The sequence below is a fragment of the Geotrypetes seraphini genome, chromosome 4, assembly GCF_902459505.1.
Source record: "Geotrypetes seraphini chromosome 4, aGeoSer1.1, whole genome shotgun sequence".
Lineage (NCBI taxonomy): Eukaryota > Metazoa > Chordata > Amphibia > Gymnophiona > Dermophiidae > Geotrypetes > Geotrypetes seraphini.
The window spans coordinates 320,325,020-320,349,214 of record NC_047087.1 but is presented as its reverse complement, the minus strand read 5'-3'; the positions used below and the strand labels follow the sequence as shown (position 1 = coordinate 320,349,214).

The following is a 24,195-nucleotide window of genomic DNA, read 5'->3' as shown; positions in this document are numbered from 1 at the left end:
TATTTTAAAGTATTTGATCAAATTTTGATTTAGGAAATGGCTCGCATCCATCTCGAATCCTGAAAAAAAAGACAACGAAAGCCCTCCATCTGATCAAACCCTAGCCAATTTCTTTAAAAATAAAATTGCTAACTTAAGAGCAACAATACCCATGCCCAAAACCAACACAGATTTCTACTTCAGACCCCACAATCAGGAATCCAGAGCAGAAATGCTCTGGGACCACTTCGAGCTTCTAAACTGGCATCAATTCCTAACTTTATTCAAAAAATACACAAAGTCAAACTGCCTACTGGAGGAATGTCCGTCTAAAATCATGAAAGTTGCTCCACCAGACTTTAAAAAGGAACTATTCACTTGGCTTACAACTACTCTTACTAACGGAACACAGAAAAACTCAATAGCCCTGACATCCAATTACAGGCCTATAGCAAGCATCCCCCTATTCACTAAGCTTCAGGAAGGATTGGTCAACTTGGAACTAGTGAACTACCTAGACAAATTCAACATCCTTAGTGAATACCAATCAGGATTCAGAAAAGGATATAGCACGGAAACAGTTATAGCTTCCATCCTAAACCACCTAAGAACATAAGAACATAAGAAGTTGCCTCCGCTGAGGCAGACCATAGGTCCTTCCTGCCCAGCGGTCCGCTCCCGCAGCGGCCCATCAGGCCCATTGCCTGAGTAGTGGTCTATACCTATCTAGACCCCTCAATCCCTTTTTCTTCTAGGAATCTATCCAAACCTTCTTTAAAACCATTTAATGTTTTCTTGTCTACAACAGCCTCTGGAAGCGCGTTCCATGTATCCACCACCCTCTGAGTGAAAAAGAACTTCCTAGCGTTTGTTCTAAACCTGTCCCCTTTCAATTTCTCCGAGTGCCCCCTTGTACTTGTGGTGCCCCTTAATTTGAAAAATCTGTCCCTGTCTACTTTTTCTATGCCCTTCAGGATCTTGAAGGTTTCTATCATGTCTCCTCTAAGTCTTCGCTTCTCCAGGGAGAAAAGTCCCAACTGCTTCAATCTGTCGGTATATGGGAGATTTTCCATTCCCTTTATCAGTTTGGTTGCTCTTCTTTGTACTCCCTCAAGTACCGCCATGTCTTTCTTGAGGTACGGTGACCAGTACTGGACACAGTACTCCAGATGCGGCCGTACCATTGCACGATACAGCGGCATGATGACTTCCTTCATCCTGGTCGTAATACCCTTCTTAATGATACCCAACATTCTGTTTGCTTTCCTTGAGACCGTGGCACATTGCGCCGATGCCTTCAGTGTTGTGTCTACCATCACTCCCAGGTCTCTCTCCAGGTTACTGACCCCTAGTGATGTTCCCTCCATTTTGTATGTGAACATCGGGTTCTTTTTCCCCACGTGCATGACCTTGCATTTCCCCACGTTGAAGCTCATCTGCCATTTTTTGGCCCACTTTTCCAGCTGCGTTAGATCCTTTTGGAGATCTTCGCAGTCTTCCCTGGTTTGAGCCCTGCTGTATAGTTTGGTGTCATCTGCAAATTTAATGACTTCACACTTGGTTCCCGCCTCTAGGTCGTTTATGTAGATATTGAACAGGAGCGGTCCCAGCACCGACCCCTGCGGAACTCCGCTCGTGACCCCTTTCCAGTCTGAGTAGTGGCCCTTTACGCCAACCCTCTGCTTCCTGTTTGCCAGCCAGTTTTTGATCCATCGGTGGACCTCCCCTTGTACCCCATGGTTCCATATCTTTTTAAGCAGTCTCTCGTGTGGCACCTTGTCGAAGGCTTTTTGGAAGTCAAGGTAAATGATGTCTATAGATTCCCCTTTATCCACCTGGCTGTTCACTCCCTCAAAGAAGTACAATAAGTTTGTGAGGCATGACCTACCCTTGCAGAAGCCATGTTGACTCGGTTTTAGCTGCCCATTTTTTTCGATGTGCTCACAGATGCTGTCTTTAATCAGTGCCTCCATCATCTTTCCCGGGACTGAGATCAGGCTCACCGGCCTGTAGTTTCCCGGGTCTCCCCTTGCGCCCTTCTTGAAGATGGGCGTGACATTTGCTATTTTCCAATCCTCCGGGATCTCTCCGGTTTTTAAGGATAGGTTGCATATCTGTCGAAGTGGCTCCGCTATTTCGTCTTTTAGTTCCTTGAGTACCCTTGGGTGAATGCCGTCCGGACCCGGCGATTTGTCGCTCTTTAGTCTGTCAATCTGCTTGAGTACATCCTCTTGGCTTACCTCTAAATCGACCAGCTTATCGTCTTGGTCTCCTATTACGATCTCCTCGGGTTCCGGAATGTTGGTTATATTCTCCATCGTGAAGACTGACGTGAAGAACTCATTTAACCTGTCAGCTATCTCTTTCTCTGTCAGCAAGGGTAAAAGTGCACTGATTTTGCAACTTGACTTTAGCGGTGCGTTCGATCTAGTAGACCACAAAATTATGCTACTATGCCTAGACGCAATGAGGTTCTCGGGAAAGGTAAAGAAATGGTTCCAGGAATTCTTAACCAATAGATCATACCAAGTAGCCAGCGAAGGGAATTACTCTAAATCATGAAAAAACCTCTCAGGGGTTCCCCAAAGCTCCCCACTATCACCCACACTATTCAACATCTACATCTCATCCTTAGGCCATCTATTAAAAAAGTTAAGCTTAAACCATTATAGATATGCAGATGATATATCCATCGTAATCCCATGACATAACAATAAATGACATAACAATAAATGACATAACAAACGAAACAATAGATAACCTTTCTCACATAATGACCGAAATAGAAAAATGGACAACCGACTTCAAACTGAAACTAAACATAGAAAAGACAAAAGTCTTCTAGGCAAGCCCCAAGGACAAAATTATCAGAACATCATTACAATTAAATGGCCACGATTACCAAATCAACAAAACCATAAAAATACTGGGTATCACATTGGACACACACCTAACCATGCCAGATCACTCGAACTTAGTGATGAAGAATTGCTTTCGTACACTCTGGAAACTAAGGACCATTAAAAAATACTTTGACGCTACGTCCTTTAGACTACTGGTGCAGTCTCTGATCCTATCAACACTGCATTACTACAACATTATTTACCTAGGTATTCCAAAAAGCAGTTACTTACCGTAACAAGTGTTATCCAGGGACAGCAGGCAGATATTCTCAACACATGTGGGTGACGTCACCGACGGAGCCTCCTAGCGGACGTTTTCGCAAGCAGGCTTGCTTCAAGCTTGCTATTGGCCCGCGCATGCGCGCATGACCCTCCCGCCTGACCTAGAGCATGCATCTCCTCAGCGTGGCCTCAGTTCTATGTTTTCCGCGGAGCCAGAAGCACTGCTCCCTTGCTTCACACAATCTCATTGTCCCTCTTGCACCGCGGCTTATTTGGTTAATTTCAGTTAAGTCACTATACCTGTGGCTTTATTTTTCTTTTTTCCGTTCGGATATTTTTGACCGGGTTACCGATCTTGCTCTGGCCGCCTGGCCTCGCGGAGCCATGGCCGTCTTTTTTCTTATGTCCCGACTCGTTCTGGGTTTAAAAACTGTACTAAGTGCAACCAGGTTATCTCCATCATCGACTCTCATCATTGGTGTGTGGAGTGCCTGGGTGCGGAGCACCACGCTGAGTCGTGTCCAAGTTGTGCGACTTTGCAACTGCAGGCTCTTCGTTGGAGGGTGGCCAAGATTCTCCAACTCTTTGGCCCCATGGATCCTGTGGGACAGGCCTCGAGGTCGGCCTCGGCGCCCTCGTTGGGTGCCTCGGCCTCGAAGTCCCCCTTGGCCTCAAAGGCCTCGGCTCCTCCTGCTACACCGGTCTTGGGTAAGTCTCCTCTTTCCTCCTCAGGTGTGCCGGCAAAGAAGCCTGCCTCGGAGTTTCATGTCAGTGCCGCCTTGTCGGCATCTTCGAGACATCATTCTAAGCGTGCCTCCTCATGTAGGGAATACTCTTCCTCAAGGACGCCCCCCAAAGGAGCGCACTGCTGCACCTATGATTCAACAGCCTTTGGTCTCGGTGCCTATGTTCGAGGACATGCTTAAGGCTATACTTACCACGCAGCTTTCCTCGGTGGTGAGCCAACTGGTCCTGACCTCGATGCCTCTGACTTTGGTCTCGACCCAGCCTCGGTCTGACTAGCCTGAGCGTCCTTCTCTCGTGTCTCGGGGCCGTGCCCACAAGACTCATCGGATTACCTCGAGCGATTCTTCTTCCCCCGAAACACCTGTGACTTTTCGAGGGTCCAAGACAGGGGCCTGCTTTTTACCCGCTATTATGTCGAGGCTTAACCTTCCTAAAAAGCTCCGGTCTTCTCTGCCCCTTCGGGGCAGGTCTCTGACCGTGAAACCTTCCAGGCACATCCTTGTCCTCGAGTTGGACTCTAGTTTGCATTCCCCATCGAGGCAGATGCCAGCCTCTAGGGGGTCTTCTTCGAAACCGGTGGAGGAATTTTCCTTTGCCCCGTCTTCTCCGAGGCTCTACCAGCTGATTCCTCAGACTCCGGGGTCCTCCCCGGTCCACCTTGCACGGGGTTGTTCCTCGACGCCCCCCAGACACTTTAGTCGAGCCTCTTCTATCTCCCATTCGCGGGATTCCGAGGCCCCGGCTTACGATTCGAGGGAAATTTCTCCCTCTTTTTCAGCTGCCCCCAGATCTCGCTCAGGGTCTCCTCAGGAGGATGAGCCTTCTCCTTGAAACTCCTTCTTTACTTGTTTCATTTCTGACATGGGCAGGGCCTTGAACCTGGTCTGAGTCCCGTTATACCCAGGAATTCCTGGCGGAAATGGGTGTTGATCATCCGCCCCGTGAGGTGCTGCACTTGCCATTGCACCAGGTTCTCCGGCAAACATTTCTCTGGAACCTGGAGACCCCCTATGCGGTCACGGCCATTCCCTCCAAGTTGGAGTCCTGTTAACCGATGATCCCGGTTAAGGGGTTTGAAAGTTCTCAGATTTCTCACCAATCCTTGGTGGTTGAGTCTTCCTTGAAGAAATCCAACCCCTTGAAGGTTTAAGCTGCCGTCAAAACTCAATGATGCAAATTGTGTCCTCAACTATAACTTTATCTTCACGTTCTACCTCCGGTTCTGTGTGGACACCATCCGCCCGTTCCGGGAGAATGTGCTGGATTCTTGGCGTCTGGAGTTTCGTCTCCTCAAGGAGACCCTCTCCCAGCTCCGCCTCTATATGTTTCAGGCGGCCTACGACGCCTTCGAGTTGTCCTCGAGGGTCACGGCCTTTGCGATCGCCATGCGTCGCCTCTCTTGGCTTAGGATTGTGGATATGGATTCGAATCTACAGGATTGTCTTGCCAATCTCCCATGTGTGGGTCATGAGCTCTTTGATGATTCCATCGAAGCGGCCACTAAGTGCCTCTCGGAACACGAACGGTCCTTCGGCTCTCTGGTGAGACTTAAGACGAAGATCCCTCCGGCTCGGCAATACAAAATTCCTCTCTGGAAGTACCTGCAGAAATCTACTCCTGCGTTCTCTTGGCCTCCTTTGAAGCTGCCTCAACAACAGCCCAGCCGCCGGCTCCGGCAAAGCCTGGTCTGTCTTTTTGACAATTCCGGTCCGAGCCTTCGGGCTTTCTTCCTCCTGGAGCCTTCCCTCCTTCCCATCGGGGGTCGTCTCTATCATTTCTATACCCAGTGGGAAGGTCTTACCACTGATAGGTGGGTGCTTTCTATCATCCTTTAAGGTCCAATATTCTTCCAATATTCTTCCCATCTCATCTTAACCCATTATTACCCGATGTGTTTTCCCTTTGATGTTAATTTCTAACAAAAAACAACATTGTAACTTTTCCCTTTTCTTCCCACCCCCTTCTGTTCGTCTAATTTTGTCCGTCTTATGAGTGACTATTGTAAATTAAATGTATTGCCACATTCTGATGGTTTTTAACACTGTACATCGCTTAGATGTTATTATAAGCGATCCATCAAATAAAGGTCAAACTTGAAACTTGATCCGGGAGGGGTACTCCCTTCACTTCAGTCACGTACACCCGGACCTTCCTCCAAGAGAATTTCCTTCTGTCCGGTCTCAGCTGCCTCTCCTTTTGCAGGAAGCTCAAGCCCTTCTTCACCTTCGGGCAGTCGAGGAGGTTCCTCCAGACCAGTAGAATACTGGATTTTATTCCCGGTACTTTCTGGTACCCAAGAAGATGGGGGATCTGCGTCCAATCTTGGACCTCTGTGCTCTGAACTAGTTTCTGGTCAGGGAGCGATTCAGAATGCTCACCCTTTCTATGTTGTACCCCATCTTGGACGAGGGGGACTGGCTGTGCTCACTGGACCTCAAAGAGGCGTACACGCACATTCCAATACATCCGGCCTCTCGGTATCTGAAATTCCAGGTGGGGGATCACCATCTCCAGTATCGTGTCCTTCCCTTCGGCCTGGCGACGTGTTTGAGGGTTTTCACGAAGTGTCTAGTTGTGGTAACTGCGGCCATGCGTCTCCACGGCCTGCAGGTGTTTCCCTACCTCGACAACTGGTTGATCAAAGCGTCCTCTCGCCACGAAGTTCTGCAAGCGACGAATCAAACCATCTTGCTCCTTCAGAGTCTCGGCTTCGAGGTGAACTTCCCCAAGTCTCAGCTCTGCCCGTCCCAGTCTCTAGAATTCAGCGGAGCGTCCTGGACACGGCTCGTCTCCACTCCTTCTTGCCTCGGCCTCGTCAGGAGGCCCTTGTTCGCTTATGCCAAAGAGTGGCCCATGTGGCCCCGGCTCAGCTCATGATAATCCTCCTAGGTCACATGGCCTCCACGGTTCACGTGACTCGTTTTGCCAGACTTCACCTCCATATTCCTCAATGGACTCTAGCGTCCCAATGGAACCAGGATCGGATCCTATCTATCGACTCATTGTTGTGACTTCTTTGTTAAAGCAGTCTCTCCATTGGTGGATGCTCTCTTCCAATCTTTCCAGAGGTTTTCTGTTTCATGCGCCTCCTCCACAGAAGGTCCTCATGACTGATTCGTCACACTATGCTTGGGGGGCTCATCTGGATGGTCTTCGCACTCAGGGTCTTTGGTCCAGTGCCGACCGCCTTTGTCACATCAATCTGCTGGAGCTTCGACTGATTTTTCTCGCCCTGAAAGCTTTTTGTCACCTGCTTCGCGACTGAGTGGTGCTGGTCCGCACGGACAATGTTTTATATCAACAAACAGGGGGGAACGGGGTCCCTGTCCCTGTGCCAAGAGGAGATGCGGCTCTGGGATTGGATCATCCGCCGCAACATATTCTTTCAAGCAGTCTACATTCAGGGCCAGCACAATTGTTTGGCGGACAAGTTGAGTCGTCTTCTGCAGCCTCACAAGTGGTCCATCCATTCCTTAACCCTGCCTCAGGTGTTTGCTCGTTGGGGGACTCCGGACGTCGATCTGTTCGCGTCCCCCCTCAATCAGAAGTTGCCCCGCTTATGCTCCAGGGTTTACACCCCTCTCAGGCTAGAGGCGGATGCTTTCCTGCTGGATTGGATGAACCTGTTTCTGTATGCGTTCCCTCCATTCCCTCTGATTCTGAAAACTCTCGTCAGGCTCAAGTCCTCACGTGCCACCATGATTCTGATAGCTCCTCGGTGGCCCCGACAGCCTTGATTCTCCTTTCTGTTGCAACTCGGTTCCAGGGAGCCTCTTCTTCTGCCTGTTTTTCCTTCTTTGTTTACAGAGTCGAGGTTCTCTTCTTCATCCCAACCTACAGTCTCTGCACTTAACGCCTTGGTTCCTCGAGACTTAATGCCCTCGTTCCAGTTCTCCCAACCTGTGCTGGACGTCCTGGAGGCGTCTCAGAAGGAGTCCACTCGCCAATGTTACCATCAGAAGTGGACCCGCTTTTCTTCCTGGTGTGCTATTCGACAACAGGAGCCCCTGTCTGCCTCCTTATCTGCTGTCCTTGCTTATCTGTTACACTTATCTGGCGCTGGACTCAAGTCCTCTTCGGTTTGAGTCCACCTTAGTGCCATTGCTGTTTTTCATCGGCCGATTGACAGGAAGCCTATCTCTGTTCATCCTGTGGTTTCCCTTTTCCACGTTCATCCGCCCCTTAAACCTCCTCCTGTGGTTTGGGATCTTAATGTGGTCCTTGCTCGCTTGATTAAACCCCCGTTCGAGCCGCTAGCGCGGGCTCACTTGAAGTATCTTACTTGGAAGTTTGTGTTTCTTATTTCTCCCTCTTCTGCCCGTCGGGTCAGTGAGCTTCAAGCCTTGGTGGCGGACCCACCTTTCATTGTCTTCCATCATGATAAGGTGGTTCTCCGTACCCATCCTAAGTTCTTGCCTAAGGTTGTTTCTGAGTTTCACATCAACCAATCCATTGTTCTTACTGTGTTTTTTCCGAGGCAAAAATGCTACTCATACAACTCGATCGAGTAGCATTTTTTTGCCTTTATTTAGGTGTTTGGCTGTGTCTAAGAGGGAGACTAGTATTGTTTCTGTGCTGTAGTTGCCTCTGAAGCCCGATTGTGAGGGGTGGAGTATGTTGTGGTTTTCTAAGTATTCAGTGAGAAGTTTTGCTACAAGTCCTTCCATTAGCTTGACATAAAGTGGTACAGAGGCTATAGGTCTGTAATTGGATGGCTAATCTGTAGCTCCCTTTGAGTCTTTCAGGATAGGGATTATGATGATTTCGGATAGGTCTTGTGGCAATTGGCCCTCTGTTAGCATGTAACTGATCCATCGCATGAGGTGGGTGCGGAATTTAGTGCTGGCTGGTTTTTAACAGATATGGGGGGCAGTGGCTGAGGTTGCAGGCTGCATGATTGTATTTCTTGTAGAGTCTTTCTAGGTCGGGCCATTATAAGTTTGGGAAGTCTGACCAGTTTCTCTCTGCTGCATAGGCCTCTTTTTCTATGGGTGGTAGTGAGATTTCGTCAAGATGGCTTGGGGTCCCAGTGAAAGTGTTTCTGACTGTTGATATTTTGTTTTTGAAGAATTCAGCCAGTTGGTTTGCTTTGGGGGAGGGGCGTTTTTGGTAGCTATGTAGGGCTTGGTGTCCGAGTTCCTTTAGTAGTTTGAAAAGTTTTTGGGTGTCTTGGATTTCTGTGCCTATTTGACTGGTGTAGTATGATTTTTTTTTTTTTCATTTAGCCTTTATTTGTATTGCTTGTTCAGTATTCTCCAGGTTGTTTTTGTGTGTTCTTGGATGTCTTTTCTCCATTCTCTTTCAAGACGTGTGCATTGTCGTTTGAGTTGTAGTAGTTCGTTGTCAAACCATTTGTCTGAGCATCTGCAGATTCTGGTTTTAATTTGCGGTTGTGTCATGTCTTCAAGGATGGCTGTGCTTAGAGTGCGCCAGTGGTTTAGGAAATCCTTGGGGTTGCCATCTTGGATCATGGTGTCAACTTTGTTCTAGAATTTAAGTGGGTCGATCTTTTTGTATATTTCGTATGTTAAGCTTTAGTTATTTTGTTTGGTTCTGCCCTGTGTCCAGTTGATTTTGAAGGTGTACCTGTAGTGGTCTGACAAGAGGGTGTGAGACCAAGTTCCGTTTGTGGTGTGTATTTCTTGTGTGGTGGATGTTTGGGACATGTCGAGTTGGTGGCCCTTTTCGTGTGTGGTTTGTGGGTCCAGGATTCTGTAGGAAAGGGTTTTGAGGAATGCGAGGTTTTACATTACATTACATATTTCTATTCCGCCTATACCTTGCAGTTCAAGGCGGATTACAAAAGATTTGACTGGACATTTTCCAGTGAAGATACACTTATTTTTTTTTTTTTTTTTTAACAACAGAGGAGATATAGCTGGAAAGATTCCGAGGGGATTTACAAGTTGGATAGCAAATTGACAGTGCTGAACTGTGTGATACAAACAAATAGATTACATTTGGAGTAGGTAAGATTACAATACATTTCAGGGATCTGTTTACTTGGTAGGTGATTTGGGGAGGATTTTATAGGGGAGAATTATCTGGAGGTAGGTGAAGAGGGGTTAAGATATTTGGATGAATTTTTTGAAAAGCAGGGTTTTGATTTCTCTTCGGAATGTTTTGAGGTCGCCCGTTGTCTGTTTTCTGTTTGATTGGAAGATTCTTCTTCTAGGTGCAGGTTAAGATCGCAACTCTGTCCACATTTGTCATTGGAAGACCCAACACGGGCCGTGTTTTGGCAAAACACACCTTCCTCAGGAATCCAAGAACTTAGGCACAGTTGCTTGTACAAATGTGAAATAACATTGATAGAGAAACTGTGCTAATCTTTTTGAACTAGATTAGCATAGTTTCTCTAGCGCTGAGTAGTTTAGCTTCAGCTGGTTCTCTAGCTTGGTTCGTCAAGCCATCAATGTTATTCCACAGTTGTACAAGAAAACTGTACCTAACTTCTCGAATCCCTGAGGAAGGCATGTTTTGCTGAAACACGGCCCGTGTTGAGTTCTCCAATGGCAAATGTGGACAGAGTTTTTTTAAGGATTTTGTTTTCCCTTTTATATTTTACCTTGTAAACTCGCTTAGAAATTGGATAAGCGACCAAATCAAATTTTAATAAAAACTTGAAACGAGAATAAAAGAAATATCAAGAACTTTGTATTTCCACAGCTTCGTTTGTTTGGATTGTTCTCTTCCTGTGGAAATTTGGGTCTTCTCTTCTTGTTGTGGTTCAAATATTGACAAAATTTGTCAAGTAATCATTTAACTTTCCTGAAACACTATCATCTTGACTTACCTGCTCTATGCCGGCTCCGTCGTGAAATAATTGCCACTAGAAAGCGAGGATGAATGTCATCCACACAAGTTGGTTCCTGTGGTGGGGTCTCTGGGCTGCTTTTTTCATCATCTGACAGCTCATTATAATTAACCACAAGCTCCTCTATCTGTACAAAGCCCTGTATCATTGGAAGGATCCAAGAATCCACTTGAGAATCCTATTTTTAAAAAAAAGTCCCCCAAAATTATTAGAAGCAATGATCTCATGGTAGGCAAGAGTTTCTATGCACATTATTTCACAATTACTGCTGAACCAAATTCAGGGCCCCTTTTATAAAGCTGTGGTAGCAATGCTGCCATGGTAAATGCACCGAAGCCCATGGGATCTGAATGCATTTACTGTGCACTTATTACAGCAGCATCAGTACCATGGCTTTGTAAAAGACTCCCTAAGCTAATAACCAACCATACTTGTTATAAAATGTGTTAATCGCTGGAAACCACCCAGCCAACAAAAGGAAACCTAAAACCCACCATACAGAAATACTATCTACTTGAAAAAAAATCCCCTTAAATCTATCTCCCACTAAAGAAAAAACTACTATCCCAGTCCCATATATTTATATCAATGAAAGATCACTAGCCAAAAACCCACTACTAATAAATGATTTGTTATCCACAAACAATGCAGGCCTCACCTTCTTCACAGAAATCTGGCTAAAAGAGACTGCAAGTCCAGAACTTCCCCACCTCTGTCCACCAGGTTACAGCATCACCCATATACAAAGACCAAACAAACGGGGAGGTAGCCTTGCTCTGTTCTACAAAAGTTCTTTCCACATCTCACTAGCTGACATGACCATACAACCAGAAATGGAATACATGATCTGTAAGTTAGAAGATTAATCAAACACACAGTCCAGCAGCATAGGATTACTACTATTCTATCAACCCCCAGGACCCTGTACTAACAGCACCACAAAAATACAAGAAATTATCTCAAATATAACCTGTCAATATATCAGACTGATTGTCCTAGGAAATATAAACATCCCTCTTGAATCCCAGGACAACCCAATCTCCACAAACTTCCACAAGTTCTTACTAGACAGCCAACTAGACCTGAAGGCATCAGGACCTTCACATGAAAAAGGACACACCCTAGACTTCATATCTTCAAACCCTCTTAAGCTTATAACAGAAACTAACTGGACAACAGTCCCTTGCTCAGACCACAACTTGCTATCCTTCACCCTCAACCTCCACAAGGAAAAGCACACCAACAAAAACTCCAATTCTGGAACAAGGCCTCTGAAATGCTAAATGTCACCTCAACTAGCATCATACCCTCACTTGACAACTAGAATAGAGAAATCCCTCAACCTCGTTGTACCATTACAATTCAAAAGCAAAAAAATCAACCAAGTCCTCACCGTGGATCACAGATGCCCTAAAAACCGAAAAATAATCTTGCAGAAGACTAGAAAAACGATGGCAAAAGAGCAATCTCCCTAAAGACAAATCAGCGTGGAGATCAGCTATCAACAAATACAAGTTCCATATTGCTGAGGCCAAAAAAACCCACTACACTCTAGAAATTGAGAGCAATAAACATCAAAAAAATATTCCGTCTAATGCGATTTAAAATGTACAATCAGAAGTAAAAAAAAATGCTACCACCACTGTCCCTATTTCCCTCCAACCAAATCATATAACCTTCAAAATCAAGCCCAGCAAACCAAATCTGGAGCACCTTCCAGCCTGTCTCTCAACCAACCATTGCTGCCCTCCTATATAAAAACTATCCACTTGTAACAGTATACTTGACCAATGCCCCAACCATCTACTTGTAGGCCCCTGACTACATCATAGATTGGCTGACAAAAATCTTAAACAATTTTCTTCACCAAGGCCAACTACCATCTCAAATGGAGCTAATCGCTCTCATGCCGATCCCTAAAGCCTAGAATGTAGACCTCTCTAACCCCTCAAATTACAGACCTATAGCTGGAATCCCAATACTAACACACATTAACAAAGAGCTCTCCATCCTACTCAATTTGGATTCTGCTCAAATCACAGCACAGAGATACTGTTACTGACATTAACTACTGAAATCAAGCAACACTTGAGTATTGGTCACCAGGCGATCCTCCTCCAATTTGACCTATCTGCTGCCTTCGATTCAGTGGACCACCGGCTAGCCCAAACTCAATAATTAGGCATTGTAGGAAACTGGTTCAAGGACTTCCTCCAAACAGACAATATCTTGTATACAAAGATGAAGTGTTTTCAAAAAACTGGCAAGTGTTCAGTGACGTACCACAAGGATCACCGCTATCACCAACCTGTTTATGAGCTCGCTAGGCAGTATCAAATTCAACAAAAAGGAATGCATTTACTGTGTCAGCTCATGCAAAAACTTATAGCGTAGCTTGACTAAAGGGGTCTTTAATTTGTAAATAAAAACAAAGTGGAACTGTGGACCCAGGAGCAGCTTTGGTGTTATTTTGTGTTATTGATTTTATTTGTATTTTATGTATGTATTTTGTAACATATTTAGATTTTAGACAGCTATAATTTTTTTAAAAATAAATATGAATGTAAACCACTTAGGCTATAAAAGTAAAATAACACTTAACGTCTTAACGGTAGCATACATCGGGAACTTCTTCCTTAACAGTTTATGGATTTTCTCTCCAGGAGTTGTCAAAACCTAACTGCTTTCACCAGGTCTTCTGATTATGAATGCCAGAGTGTGAGGAAAATTAAACTTAATCTTTTCTTCAATACAGCACCAAAGCTAGAAAGACCTACAGTAAGAACTTAAGAATAGCCTTACTGCAGGGGTGTCCAATGTCGGTCCTCGAGGGCCACAATCCAGTCGGGTTTTCAGGATTTCCCCAATGAATATGCATGAGATCTATTAGCATACAATGAAAGCAGTGCATGCAAATAGACCTCATGTATATTCATTGGGGAAATCCTGAAAATCCGACTGGACTGCGGCCCTCGAGGACCGACATTGGACACCCCTGCCTTACTGGGTCAGACCAATGGTCCATCAAGCCCAGTAGCCCGTTCTCACAGTAGCCAATCCAGGTCACTAGTACCTGGCCAAAACCCTTAGTATTAAATATTGACATACACAGTACAGTGAATAGGGACTCACGTTTAAATTGATTACATCTTGAATCATGTGCTTGTTCCAAAAGAATCTGTCATCTACCTGAGAAAAAAAGAAGATAAATTAGTGCTTGAAATACATTAGTTGTTTTGCCCCTCGAGTGAAGAATGCATAAACACATACATCGCAACAGGTACGACCTGAAGCAACAGGATCACCATAGGGAAAGCAATTTTAGAAGGCATTTATGAGCATAAAACAGTGTTTAATACATAGAAATTACTTCTATGAAATTGTCCTAATTTGTGCATAAATTTACACGTAAGTCTTCGCTCTAAGCCAGGGGTGTCCAATGTCGGTCCTCGAGGGCCGCAGTCCAGTCGGATTTTCAGGATTTCCCCAATGAATATACATGAGGTCTATTTGCATGCACTGCTTTCATTGTATGCTAATAGATGTAATGTAATGTAATGTAATGTAATTTATTTCTTATATACCGCTACATCCGTTAGGTTCTAAGCGGTTTGAAGAAAATATACATTAAGATTATAAAATAGATCTCATGCATATTCATTGGGGAAATCCTGAAAACCCAACTGGATTGCGGCCCTCGAGGACCGACATTGGACACCCCTGCTCTAAGCAAAGGCATTTTCTGGGGGCAGGATAAGGAGATTATGTGTGTTTATACGTACTTTATAAAACGCATTTACTACATGTGGTATCACCCCACAAATGCTTTCTGGTACCAGCTACTTTTGCCCTATGAAGAATCTTAAACTGTGTCTCCTGCAGTGCTGCTGACTTTCCAAAATCAAAGAGGGTCTGAAAAAGTTCCAAAAAGGATTCCTGAGTGTAGTGCATGTGGAGCTCACCATTCCATCTAAACTGGAGCGGGGTTCGATCACTAGCTCTTTGGCAGACCTATTTACAACTGCCACTAGTTTCCTGTTCTGGGTAGGGAGGGTTGGGGGGAGGGGGGAAGGATGTACGAGTGTGTGTCTGTGTGGTAGTTGAGTTGAAGATGGCGGTGTGAGTTCCTTCTTCTCTGGAAAGAGGTTGGACTCAGTGAGATGTATACAATATATAAAACAAAATCGAGGGGTTCAGGAGAGTAGGACAGCCATCCGTTGCTCCTATTTCCTGCCTGATGCTATACCTCTTTTGCTGGGGAGCTGTAAGTCCCATGACCTTAATATGCTCATGAGGCGGCTGGTCTCTTCCTTTTATCCTAGTTATTCTAGTTAAGGTGTCTTCAATTTGTATATGGGGTGGGATATGCTGCTCTTTCTGATGCTTCTCGGTAGCAGAACGAGACTTGGGGGTAATCGTCAGTGAGGACATGAAGTCTGCCAATCAAGTGGAGCAGGCTTCGTCCAAGGCAAGACAAATCATGGGCTGCATACGAAGGGGTTTCGTCAGTCGTAAGGCGGAAGTCATTATGCCATTGTATAGATCCATGGTGAGGCCCCACCTGGAATACTGTGTGCAATTCTGGAGGCCGCATTATCGCAAGGATGTGCTGAGACTGGAGTCGGTGCAAAGAATGGCCACCCGGATGGTCTCGGGACTCAAGGATCTACCATACGAAAAACGGCTTGACAAATTACAGCTATACTCGCTCGAGGAGCGCAGAGAGAGGGGGGACATGATCGAGACGTTCAAGTATCTTACGGGCCGCATCGAGTCGGAGGAAGATATCTTCTTTTTCAAGGGTCCCACGACAACAAGAGGGCATCCGTTGAAAATCAGGGGCGGGAAACTACGAGGTGACACCAGGAAATTCTTTTTCACTGAAAGAGTGGTTGATCGCTGGAATAGTCTTCCACTACAGGTGATTGAGGCCAGCAGCGTGCCTGATTTTAAGGCCAAATGGGATCGGCACATGGGATCTCTTCACAGGGCAAAGGTAGGGGAGGGACATTAAGGTGGGCAGACTAGATGGGCCGTGGGTCCTTATCTGCCGTCTATTTCTATGTTTCTATGATTTGAGGATTTGAGTGTATATTGGACTTACTTGTACCGGATATCTATTCTAACACGTTTACATTTGTATTCTTCCTTCTGTAATGAGATGTGTTATTTTGTTCTCTTGGGTTCCTTAATAAAAATGATTAAAAAAAAGAAAATATGGAGTAGGAATTTCAAGGGGAAGTGAGTACTTGGCAGGTTTAGGTATGGGTGAGTGTCTATTGATGGATTGGGAGAATGAACAAGATGGTGAAATAAAGGATACTGGGCATGGCATGAGGTATAGAGTAAGAGATTGAATAAAGTAATCCCAAGGCCTACTTGACTTATAATGCATCCCTACCACTGAAACGTCTCCTTAAAATTCAGAAACTTCAAAATGTAATGTCTAATGCCCCGCAAAGTTCCACTGCAATGCCCTCCTTAGATTCTTTTATGATCTAATGTATTATTCATTTCTCACTTTAAGTTGCCTTGAGCCTCTATAGATATAGCACAACGCACAAATAACAGATTAGATTAGGTAGAAGAATAGCCTTCGAAGCAAGGAAAGGAAAGAGAGGCAGGAATAGAGATGGGACTGAAAAGGTGATGAGATGCAGTGGAGGGTAGATGAAGGCTAAAAAGGGTACAAAGATTGGGAAGGAGAACTAAGGAAATGGGTGAAAAGTGAGGGGTGAGGCAGGGGTAGGTGAGGTAGAGGCATGGTGGGACCATAATCAAAAGTTGGTCCAGGGTGCCACAACCTCTTGAGCCAGCCCCGTATCAGATCTATCTGCAGTTCTCTTCTTGAAGTCTTTGCTTTTCTGTTGAAATTAATCCCATTCCATACTGTGTTCCGTAATAGTTTAAACTGTACACCGCTGCTATGATTTGTCCAAGGGGCAAAATATCGAGAAAAGTTGAACCTGAAATTGTTAATAGTGAGTTTCATCTCTGTTGACTCTCAGAATGTTACTTACCCTCTGCCATAGTGATATATTGTTTTTCACACTGGTGTTTTGTCTCTGAACAGAATTAGTTAAGTCATAAGTCAAACTATAGTAAAAGGAATCTGAATCCATGAACATCTTGAAGAGTTCCTCCAAAAGCCTCTTCTCCAACTTCTCCTTTTCTTTATTCTCTTTGACCTAAAAACAACCAAAATATACTTGTTTAAATCTTATAAGTTTGTAGACACAAATCATCTTTAAAAACAATTCTCTTAATCGGCTATAATTCACTCTCCACCCTATGTTCAGTCCTTTTCTTCCCCGTCCTGTTATAATTTTTCTCATAGCAAAACAGGCTGTAGAAGGGGTAGCAGTCAACAAGAAGTCAAATCCTTCTTTCAAGATCTCTTTGCCTTCCTTATCAGCACCTTGCATTTGACTTACCATTCCTTATACCATTTCCTATTATTTTCAGTCAGATCCTTCTTCCACTTTCTAAAGGATTTTCTTTTAGATCCAATAGCTTCCTTTACCTCACTTGTTAACCATGCCAGCTGCTTCCTTCATCCTTTTTTAATTACCTGGAATATGTCTGGTCTGGACTTCCAGGATGGTATTTTTGAACATCCATGCCCGATGTAAAATTTTTGACCTAAGATTTTTGGTTTTTTACCAGATGAAAGGAGGAATAAAACATTAAGGTGAAGGGGAGGGGGAGACAAGATGAGAAGTGTATAGTGTGCACAGGTTAGGTAGGAAAGAAGGACTATTGATGATTGGCTGGGAGGGGAAGAATATGGGTTGTACAAATGGGCCAGTGTGGACTGGAAGGCATCACTTGTGTGGTGTAGCTGGGATGAGAATAAGATGGTAAACTGTAGCAATGAATTGGGGTTGGGAAGGAAGAGAGACTAGGGAGACTTGCAGTGCTACCCCTAGCATTTCTTTTAGTCACAAGTTCTCTCTGTGAATGCACCAATACTGTGCTCTTCATTTAAAGACAGTCTGACCAGTTTCCTTTATATGGCCTGGGTGATTTAGTGCCAAGTTGAGCACGCTCATTCAATTTGAAAAGTTGGCTCCTATGAGTCCCTATCATCCTACTTCCCACTATCTACATCCTAATAAAATTAAAAGTTTCACTATCTCCTCATTCTTATCTTACCTACTCAATCTTATAAGGGGCCAATGAAAAGTTCTTAGCCCAACCAAGAAGAGAATGATGTGGAGCCATGAAACTTGCACATTATTCCATGAACCAAAAAGTGTCAAGAAAAGTGTGGAATAACATAGGTTTTATGGCTCCACATCATTCTCTTCTTGAATGGGTTGAAAACTTTTCAGCAGCCCCTCGTAAAGAACGTTGCCCCGAAACAAAATGGGAGAGATTATTCCCTGAAATCAGGTATTTGCTCAACTAAATAAATCAAATCCTTACCTTCTTTTTATTAGGAGCAGACACATTGGATTTTATCTGAGTAAGAGTCTTTAGGAGAAATTTAGACTCATCCGGAGACTGCGTTATTTTTTCAGTCTTGTTTATTCCAAAGTGATGCTTCTTACAAAGCTGAAATATTAAAAGCAGTACAAGGCATTATTTATGGCAGACTACACATTATTTACACTGAACGAGGAATATTCCATCAGAAGAGCTGTTTGCAATACCTTAACTACCCATCTGGTATTTAATTTAAAACAAGTAGTGGAAGCAAACGGAGCATGGCTCATGGAATTCTTTCTAACTTCTCTGCATATATGCATCTGTGTTGTCTTTATGTGCCTAACCTGCAGAGGAGAGGGATGGGGTGGTTTGAATCCAAACATTCTATTGGTTTGAAAAAAATATTAAAATGAAACTGTGTATGACAATATAGCAAACCATTTTATGTCACTGTCAACACCTTTCAAAAAGTTTAATCACAGAGTGCTAATGTCCCATGGCAATGACTAATGCTCCAAAGATTGACCGGGTGTGTATAAATATTTTTTCATGTGAGCAACAAGTTCTAAAAAGCAATAATTTTCCAGGTTTGCAGGTATTTTTGTGAGCAACCATGTAAAATCTGTGAGTGACGCTCCTAGAATGTATGAGCGATTGCTCATGTGCTCAGCTTAGATGGAACATAGGCAACAAGTATTGCCATGCTTCTATAGCTGCCAGTACTCACAGCAACCATTTATAAAGCTATACAGTTCAGTCACTACATATTTGACTCACTAGAAACAGCCTAACAGGAATAAGAATAGTTTATTTTTATATACCGCCAAACCATCATATTCACCAATGGCTTGACACTACTAGATTAGCTCTCAATGTTAATAAATCAAATGTTTTGCTCTTCCCCTGGAAAGATGGTCATAAGCTCAATTACTATCAAGGGTTCCATCCTACAGCCTATCAGTAGCATTAAGATCCTAGGGGTTATTTTTGATTACAAACTAACTTATCATGAACATATTAGTAGTATTGTTAAATCAACCTTCTTTAGACTACGTCAAATTTGTTCAGTTTCAAAATTCTTATGCCCTAAGTCACTTATCACACTAATTCATTCTCTGGTGATTTCAAAAATCGACTACTGCAATGCTCTATTTAAAGGAATTGCCCAAAATGAAATCAGACATTTACAGATCATTCAAAATGCTTCAATTAAACTCATAATGAAAGCTAAGAAATTCGACCATGTGACACCTCTCCTTAAGAAAGTGCATTGGCTCCCAGTTGCTCACCGTATAACATATAAATTAAGTCTGCTGACTCTCTCAAATCTCTTCTTTATAAAACTGCCGCCTTCATTCATAGATTATTGATTCTCCGTTCTTCTACAAGATTACTCAGGTCTAATGACAAACATCGATTAATAGTTAATACACGGCGGCAATTCATCTTTTCTGTCACAGCCCCCCAAATATGGAATTCCCTCCCTATTTACTTACGGGAAGAACGCAATTTAGACAGATTCATGAGCAAGTTAAAATGCTTTCTTTTTAAAGATGCATTTGACGGTTAGAAATCTAAATTAGAAGCCTTAATTGAATCTTAGTTCCCAATTTTTTTAAAAAACCCACTGCTCTCCCCCTTCCTATTGTTTTTTCCCTTACTCGTCTTATTTACTATCAAAAACTTATATTTCTTTCCCCATTTTTTCCTTTTGTATTATATGTTCTGTCAGATTAGTCATATTTATTTGGTTTGTTTCCCCCAGAAATTTGTAATTTTACTGTTTTGTACATCACTTGAAATTTTGAATAAGCGATTAATCAAATCCAAAATAAACTTGAAACTACAAAATAATAATTACACTAAGCAATTAGAAATACAAAGCCATATAACAATTATTATAAATGAAAATAACACAGTTCAGAATAAAATACTAAATAGCAAAATACAAAATAGCAAAATACTATAAAAGATAGTAATTACACAATACAAGTTGTCTATACTAAAATAGGAGGAGTAGGGCAATAAGAACATAAGAATTGCCGCTGCTGGGTCAGACCAGTGGTCCATCGTGCCCAGCAGTCCACTCACGCGGCAGCCCTTAGGTCAAAGACCAGTGTCCTAACTGAGTCTAGCCTTACTTGCACACGTTCTGGTTCAGCAGGAACTTGTCTAGCTTTGTCTTGAATCCCTGGAGGGTGTTTTCCCCTATAACAGCCTCCGAAAGAACTTTCCAGTTTTCTACCACTCTCTGGGTGAAGAAGAACTTCCTTATGTTTGAACGGAATCTATCCCCTTTTAACTTTAGTGGGTGCCCTCTCGTTCTCTCTACTCTGTGTATCTGTGACCATGAGAGTAGGGAAAAGAGGAGAAACAGTTTAAAAGCTGCAATTCTCTAATTGCTATATTTCAATGTATTAAAGTTCAGTAAAGTGCTCATCGATGTTGTTTTTTTATTAGCGCTTCCGCCATCTTCCCCGGGACTGAAGTCAGACTTACCGGCCTGTAGTTCCCCGGGTCACCTCTCGACCCTTTTTTAAAGATGGGCGTTAACATTTGCTATCTTCCAATCCTCCAGGATCTCCCCTGTTTTCAGGGATAGATTACAGATTTGCTGTAGTAATTCCGCTATTTTCTCTTTTAGTTCTTTCAATACCCTAGGATGGATTCTGTCCGGGCCCGGAGATTTGTCAGTTTTTAATATATCTATCTGCTTGAGTACATCTTCGAGGCTTACCTCCATGGATGTTAATTTTTCTGCTTGACCTCCTTTGAAGATCTTTTCAGGTTCCGGCACATTGGATGTGTTCTCTCTTGTAAATACTGACGAAAAGAACATGTTTAGTCTATCCGCCACTTCTTTTTCCTCCTTCACCACTCCTTTCCTATCTCCTTCATCCAGCGGTCCCACTTCTTCCCTTGCCAGCTGCTTCCCTTTAACATATCTGAAGAACGGTTTGAAATTTTGTGCTTCCCTGGCTAGCCTCTCCTCGTATTCTCTTTTTGCTCTTCTAACCATGCGGTGACATTCTTTTTGATGCTTCCTGTGCTCTTTCCAGTTCTCCCCGGTTTTGTCATTTTTCCACATCCGGAATGATTTTTTCTTATCTCCTATCGCTTTCTTCACTTCTTTAGTTATCCACACCGGGATATATAGATTTTGCGCTTCGTTTACCGTGTCCTTGAATAGAGACCAGGCTTGCTCCACAGTCTGCGATTTCTTTGAACTGTTCCTAAGTTTCTTTCTTACCATTTTTCTCATCACTTTGTAGTTGCCTCTCTTGAAGTTGAAGGTCGCTGTTGTTCTCTTCCCCTTTGATATTCCTACTTCAACTTTGAACTGGATCATATTGTGATCGCTGTTTCCTAAAGGTTCCTCTACTTCCACTTCCTTTGCAGGTCCTCTTAGCCCATTGAGGATCAGGTCCAGAGTGGCATTCTTTCTCGTCGGCTCTCTGACAAGCTGCTCCATGAAGCAGTCCTGTATAGTCTCCAGGAATCCAATTTCCCTAGCGCATTTTGAGTATCCAAGACTTCAGTCTATCCCAGGATAATTGAAGACTCCCATAACAATGGTGTTACCGTTTTTGCATTCCCGCCTCATCTCTGCTTCCATTTCTTCATCGTTTACTTCGGTTTGCCCAGGTGGACAATGGTACAGGCCCATCTTTATCTCTGGCCCATTTCTTCCTGGTATTGTAACCCATAGTAATTCCAATTTGTTGGTCGTCGTCACTGTGTCCACTCTGGTCGAGTGTATGTTATCCTTTATGTATAGGGCTATTCCGCCTTCTTTCTGATCTGACTTGTCTTTGCAATAGAGCTTGTACCCCGGCAGTACTGTGTCCCATTTGTTTTCTTCATTCCACCATGTTTCAGAGACCCCAATGGTGTCTAGGTTCTCTATTTTGGCCATGACTTCTAATTCTCCCATTTTGTTCCTTAGACTCCTTGCATTAGTATACATGCAATTTAAGTCCTGGTATTTTCTTGTCTTCATTTTCTTTTCCTGTGATACGTTCTTCCTATCATCCTCTTCTTGACCTGTCAACTCTTGTTTTTTGCCCATTTTGTCTTCCCCCTGTGTCTTTTTATCATCATCTTGTTCCACCAACTCTTGTTGTTTGCCCGTTGTCTCTTCTCAGCATTTTTCCCACTCAGTATCTTCTCGGGATACCTTCTTCCAAATCATTGACTCTTGGTCGACTGTCGGCTTTCCCCTTCTTCTTAGTTTAAAGCCTGCTCTATTCCTCTCCTGACATTGTTTGCTAGAAGTCTAGTTCCCGCTGAGCTCAGGTGTAGTCCATCTCTCCTGAAGAGCTTGTTCTTGCCCCAAAACGTTGTCCAGTTTCTCACGAAGTGGAACTCCTATTCCCTTCATTATGTTGAGCATTTCGATCATGTTCCCTCTCAGTCTCCTTTTTTCAAGGGAAAAGAGGCCCAGTTTCTCTAATCTCTCACTGTACGGCAACTCCTCCAGCCCCTTAACCATTTTAGACGCTCTTCTCTGCACTTGCATCCCATGTACTGACTAAACGTATCTTTATTGTAAACCGTTTCTATCCCATGTACTGTCAAATGTATCTTTATTGTAAACCACTTTGAATTTCACAGTATAGTGGTATATAAGAAATAAATTATTATTATTAAAAAGTTATTATAAAATTATTATTCTCTGGACCCTTTCGAGTAGTACTGTGTCCTTCATGTACGGCAACCAGTTTTGGATGCAGTATTCCAGGTGAGGGCGTACCATGGCCTGCTACAGCGGCATGATAACCTTCTCCGATCTGTTTGTGATCCCCTTCTTAATCATTCCTAGCATTCTGTTCACCCTTTTCGCCGCTGCCATGCATTGTGCAGACAGCTTCATTGACTTGTCGACCAGTACTCCCAAGTCTCTTTCCTGGGGGTCTCTCTGAGTACTGCACTGGACATCCTGTATTCGTGTATAATATTTTTGTTACCGATATGCATTACTTTACACTTATCCGGCGTGTCTACTCTACTGCAGATTTTGGTATCATCCACAAAGAGGCAAATCTTACCCGACAACCCTTCAGCAATATCATTTATAAAAATGTTAAAAAGAACAGGCACAAAAACAGAACCTTGAGGCACACCACTGGTAACATCCCTTCCCTCAGTCTGCTTGCCCTATATTGGTAGAATGGACTGCTGCTACTATTTGTGTTTTTGCCAGGTACTTGTGATATGGATCGGCCTCCGTGGAGATGGGATACTGGGCTAGATGGACCACTGGTCTGACCCAGTAAGGCTATTCTTAAGTTCTTAATATATCATAAATAGATTTAAATACTATTAAATCAGCAAACCAAATATCTATATATCTGAAATAGAGCCAGAATGACAAGCATAAAGTTCCTTTATTTAATGCCTACTCTACATTTTACAGTTTTACTATACCTCCAACTCAAGATCTTGAGGCTCTGCTTCAGACAATGGAATCACTGCTATCTTGATGATCTTATATATTTCATGATCTCCAGGAAGCTTGCCAATCAATGCTTTTTGACGAATCAGAAGAAGCCACCATGGGAGATCTACGAATAGAGAAAAATGACAAGACATAAGCAAAATTTTATTTTCGTACCACAACAGGAAAGTCTTTAACCATATGTGGTAAAATATACCACATATTATTAAAACAATATATTATAATAATAATAATAATAACGTTATTCTTCTATACCGCCAATAATCATGCGACTTCTAGGCGGTTTACATTTGAAGAGAGCTGGACAATCAGCAAGTTACAATATGCAGATAGTCAGTGAAATTACAGTATGTAGAATCTTGAAATACAGCAAAATACAGTGAAATTACAGTATGTAGAATCTTGAAATACAGCGAAATACAATATACAGTTTGTTAAGTATTTTCAGAGGTGACATGTTAGAAATAGGAGCAAATTACAAAATACAGTTTGTTAAGAGTTTTGGTGGGGCATTGGATAGAAATAGAAAAGAAAAGGATTAACTATTTAGGTGATATATACATGTCATTACGTCAATTATCAAATGCTTAATAACCACCAAGTTGCCTGGTTTTTAGCATATCCAAAGCCTACCCTGA

General features: G+C 43.2%; 1 protein-coding gene across 1 annotated transcript in view; it reads right to left on the bottom strand.

The window, feature by feature from the left end:
* Window positions 1–24,195, bottom strand: part of INPP5F (inositol polyphosphate-5-phosphatase F) — a 149,447-nt gene that overhangs the window by 45,528 nt on the left and 79,724 nt on the right. Inside the window, exons 3-7 of the mRNA XM_033942982.1 lie at window positions 23,527–23,663; window positions 18,097–18,225; window positions 16,689–16,856; window positions 13,801–13,857; window positions 10,648–10,846 (exon numbers count right to left, since the gene is read on the bottom strand). Of these exons, the coding sequence (XP_033798873.1) occupies window positions 10,648–10,846; window positions 13,801–13,857; window positions 16,689–16,856; window positions 18,097–18,225; window positions 23,527–23,663 (690 nt within the window). The remainder of the gene's footprint in view (window positions 1–10,647; window positions 10,847–13,800; window positions 13,858–16,688; window positions 16,857–18,096; window positions 18,226–23,526; window positions 23,664–24,195) is intronic.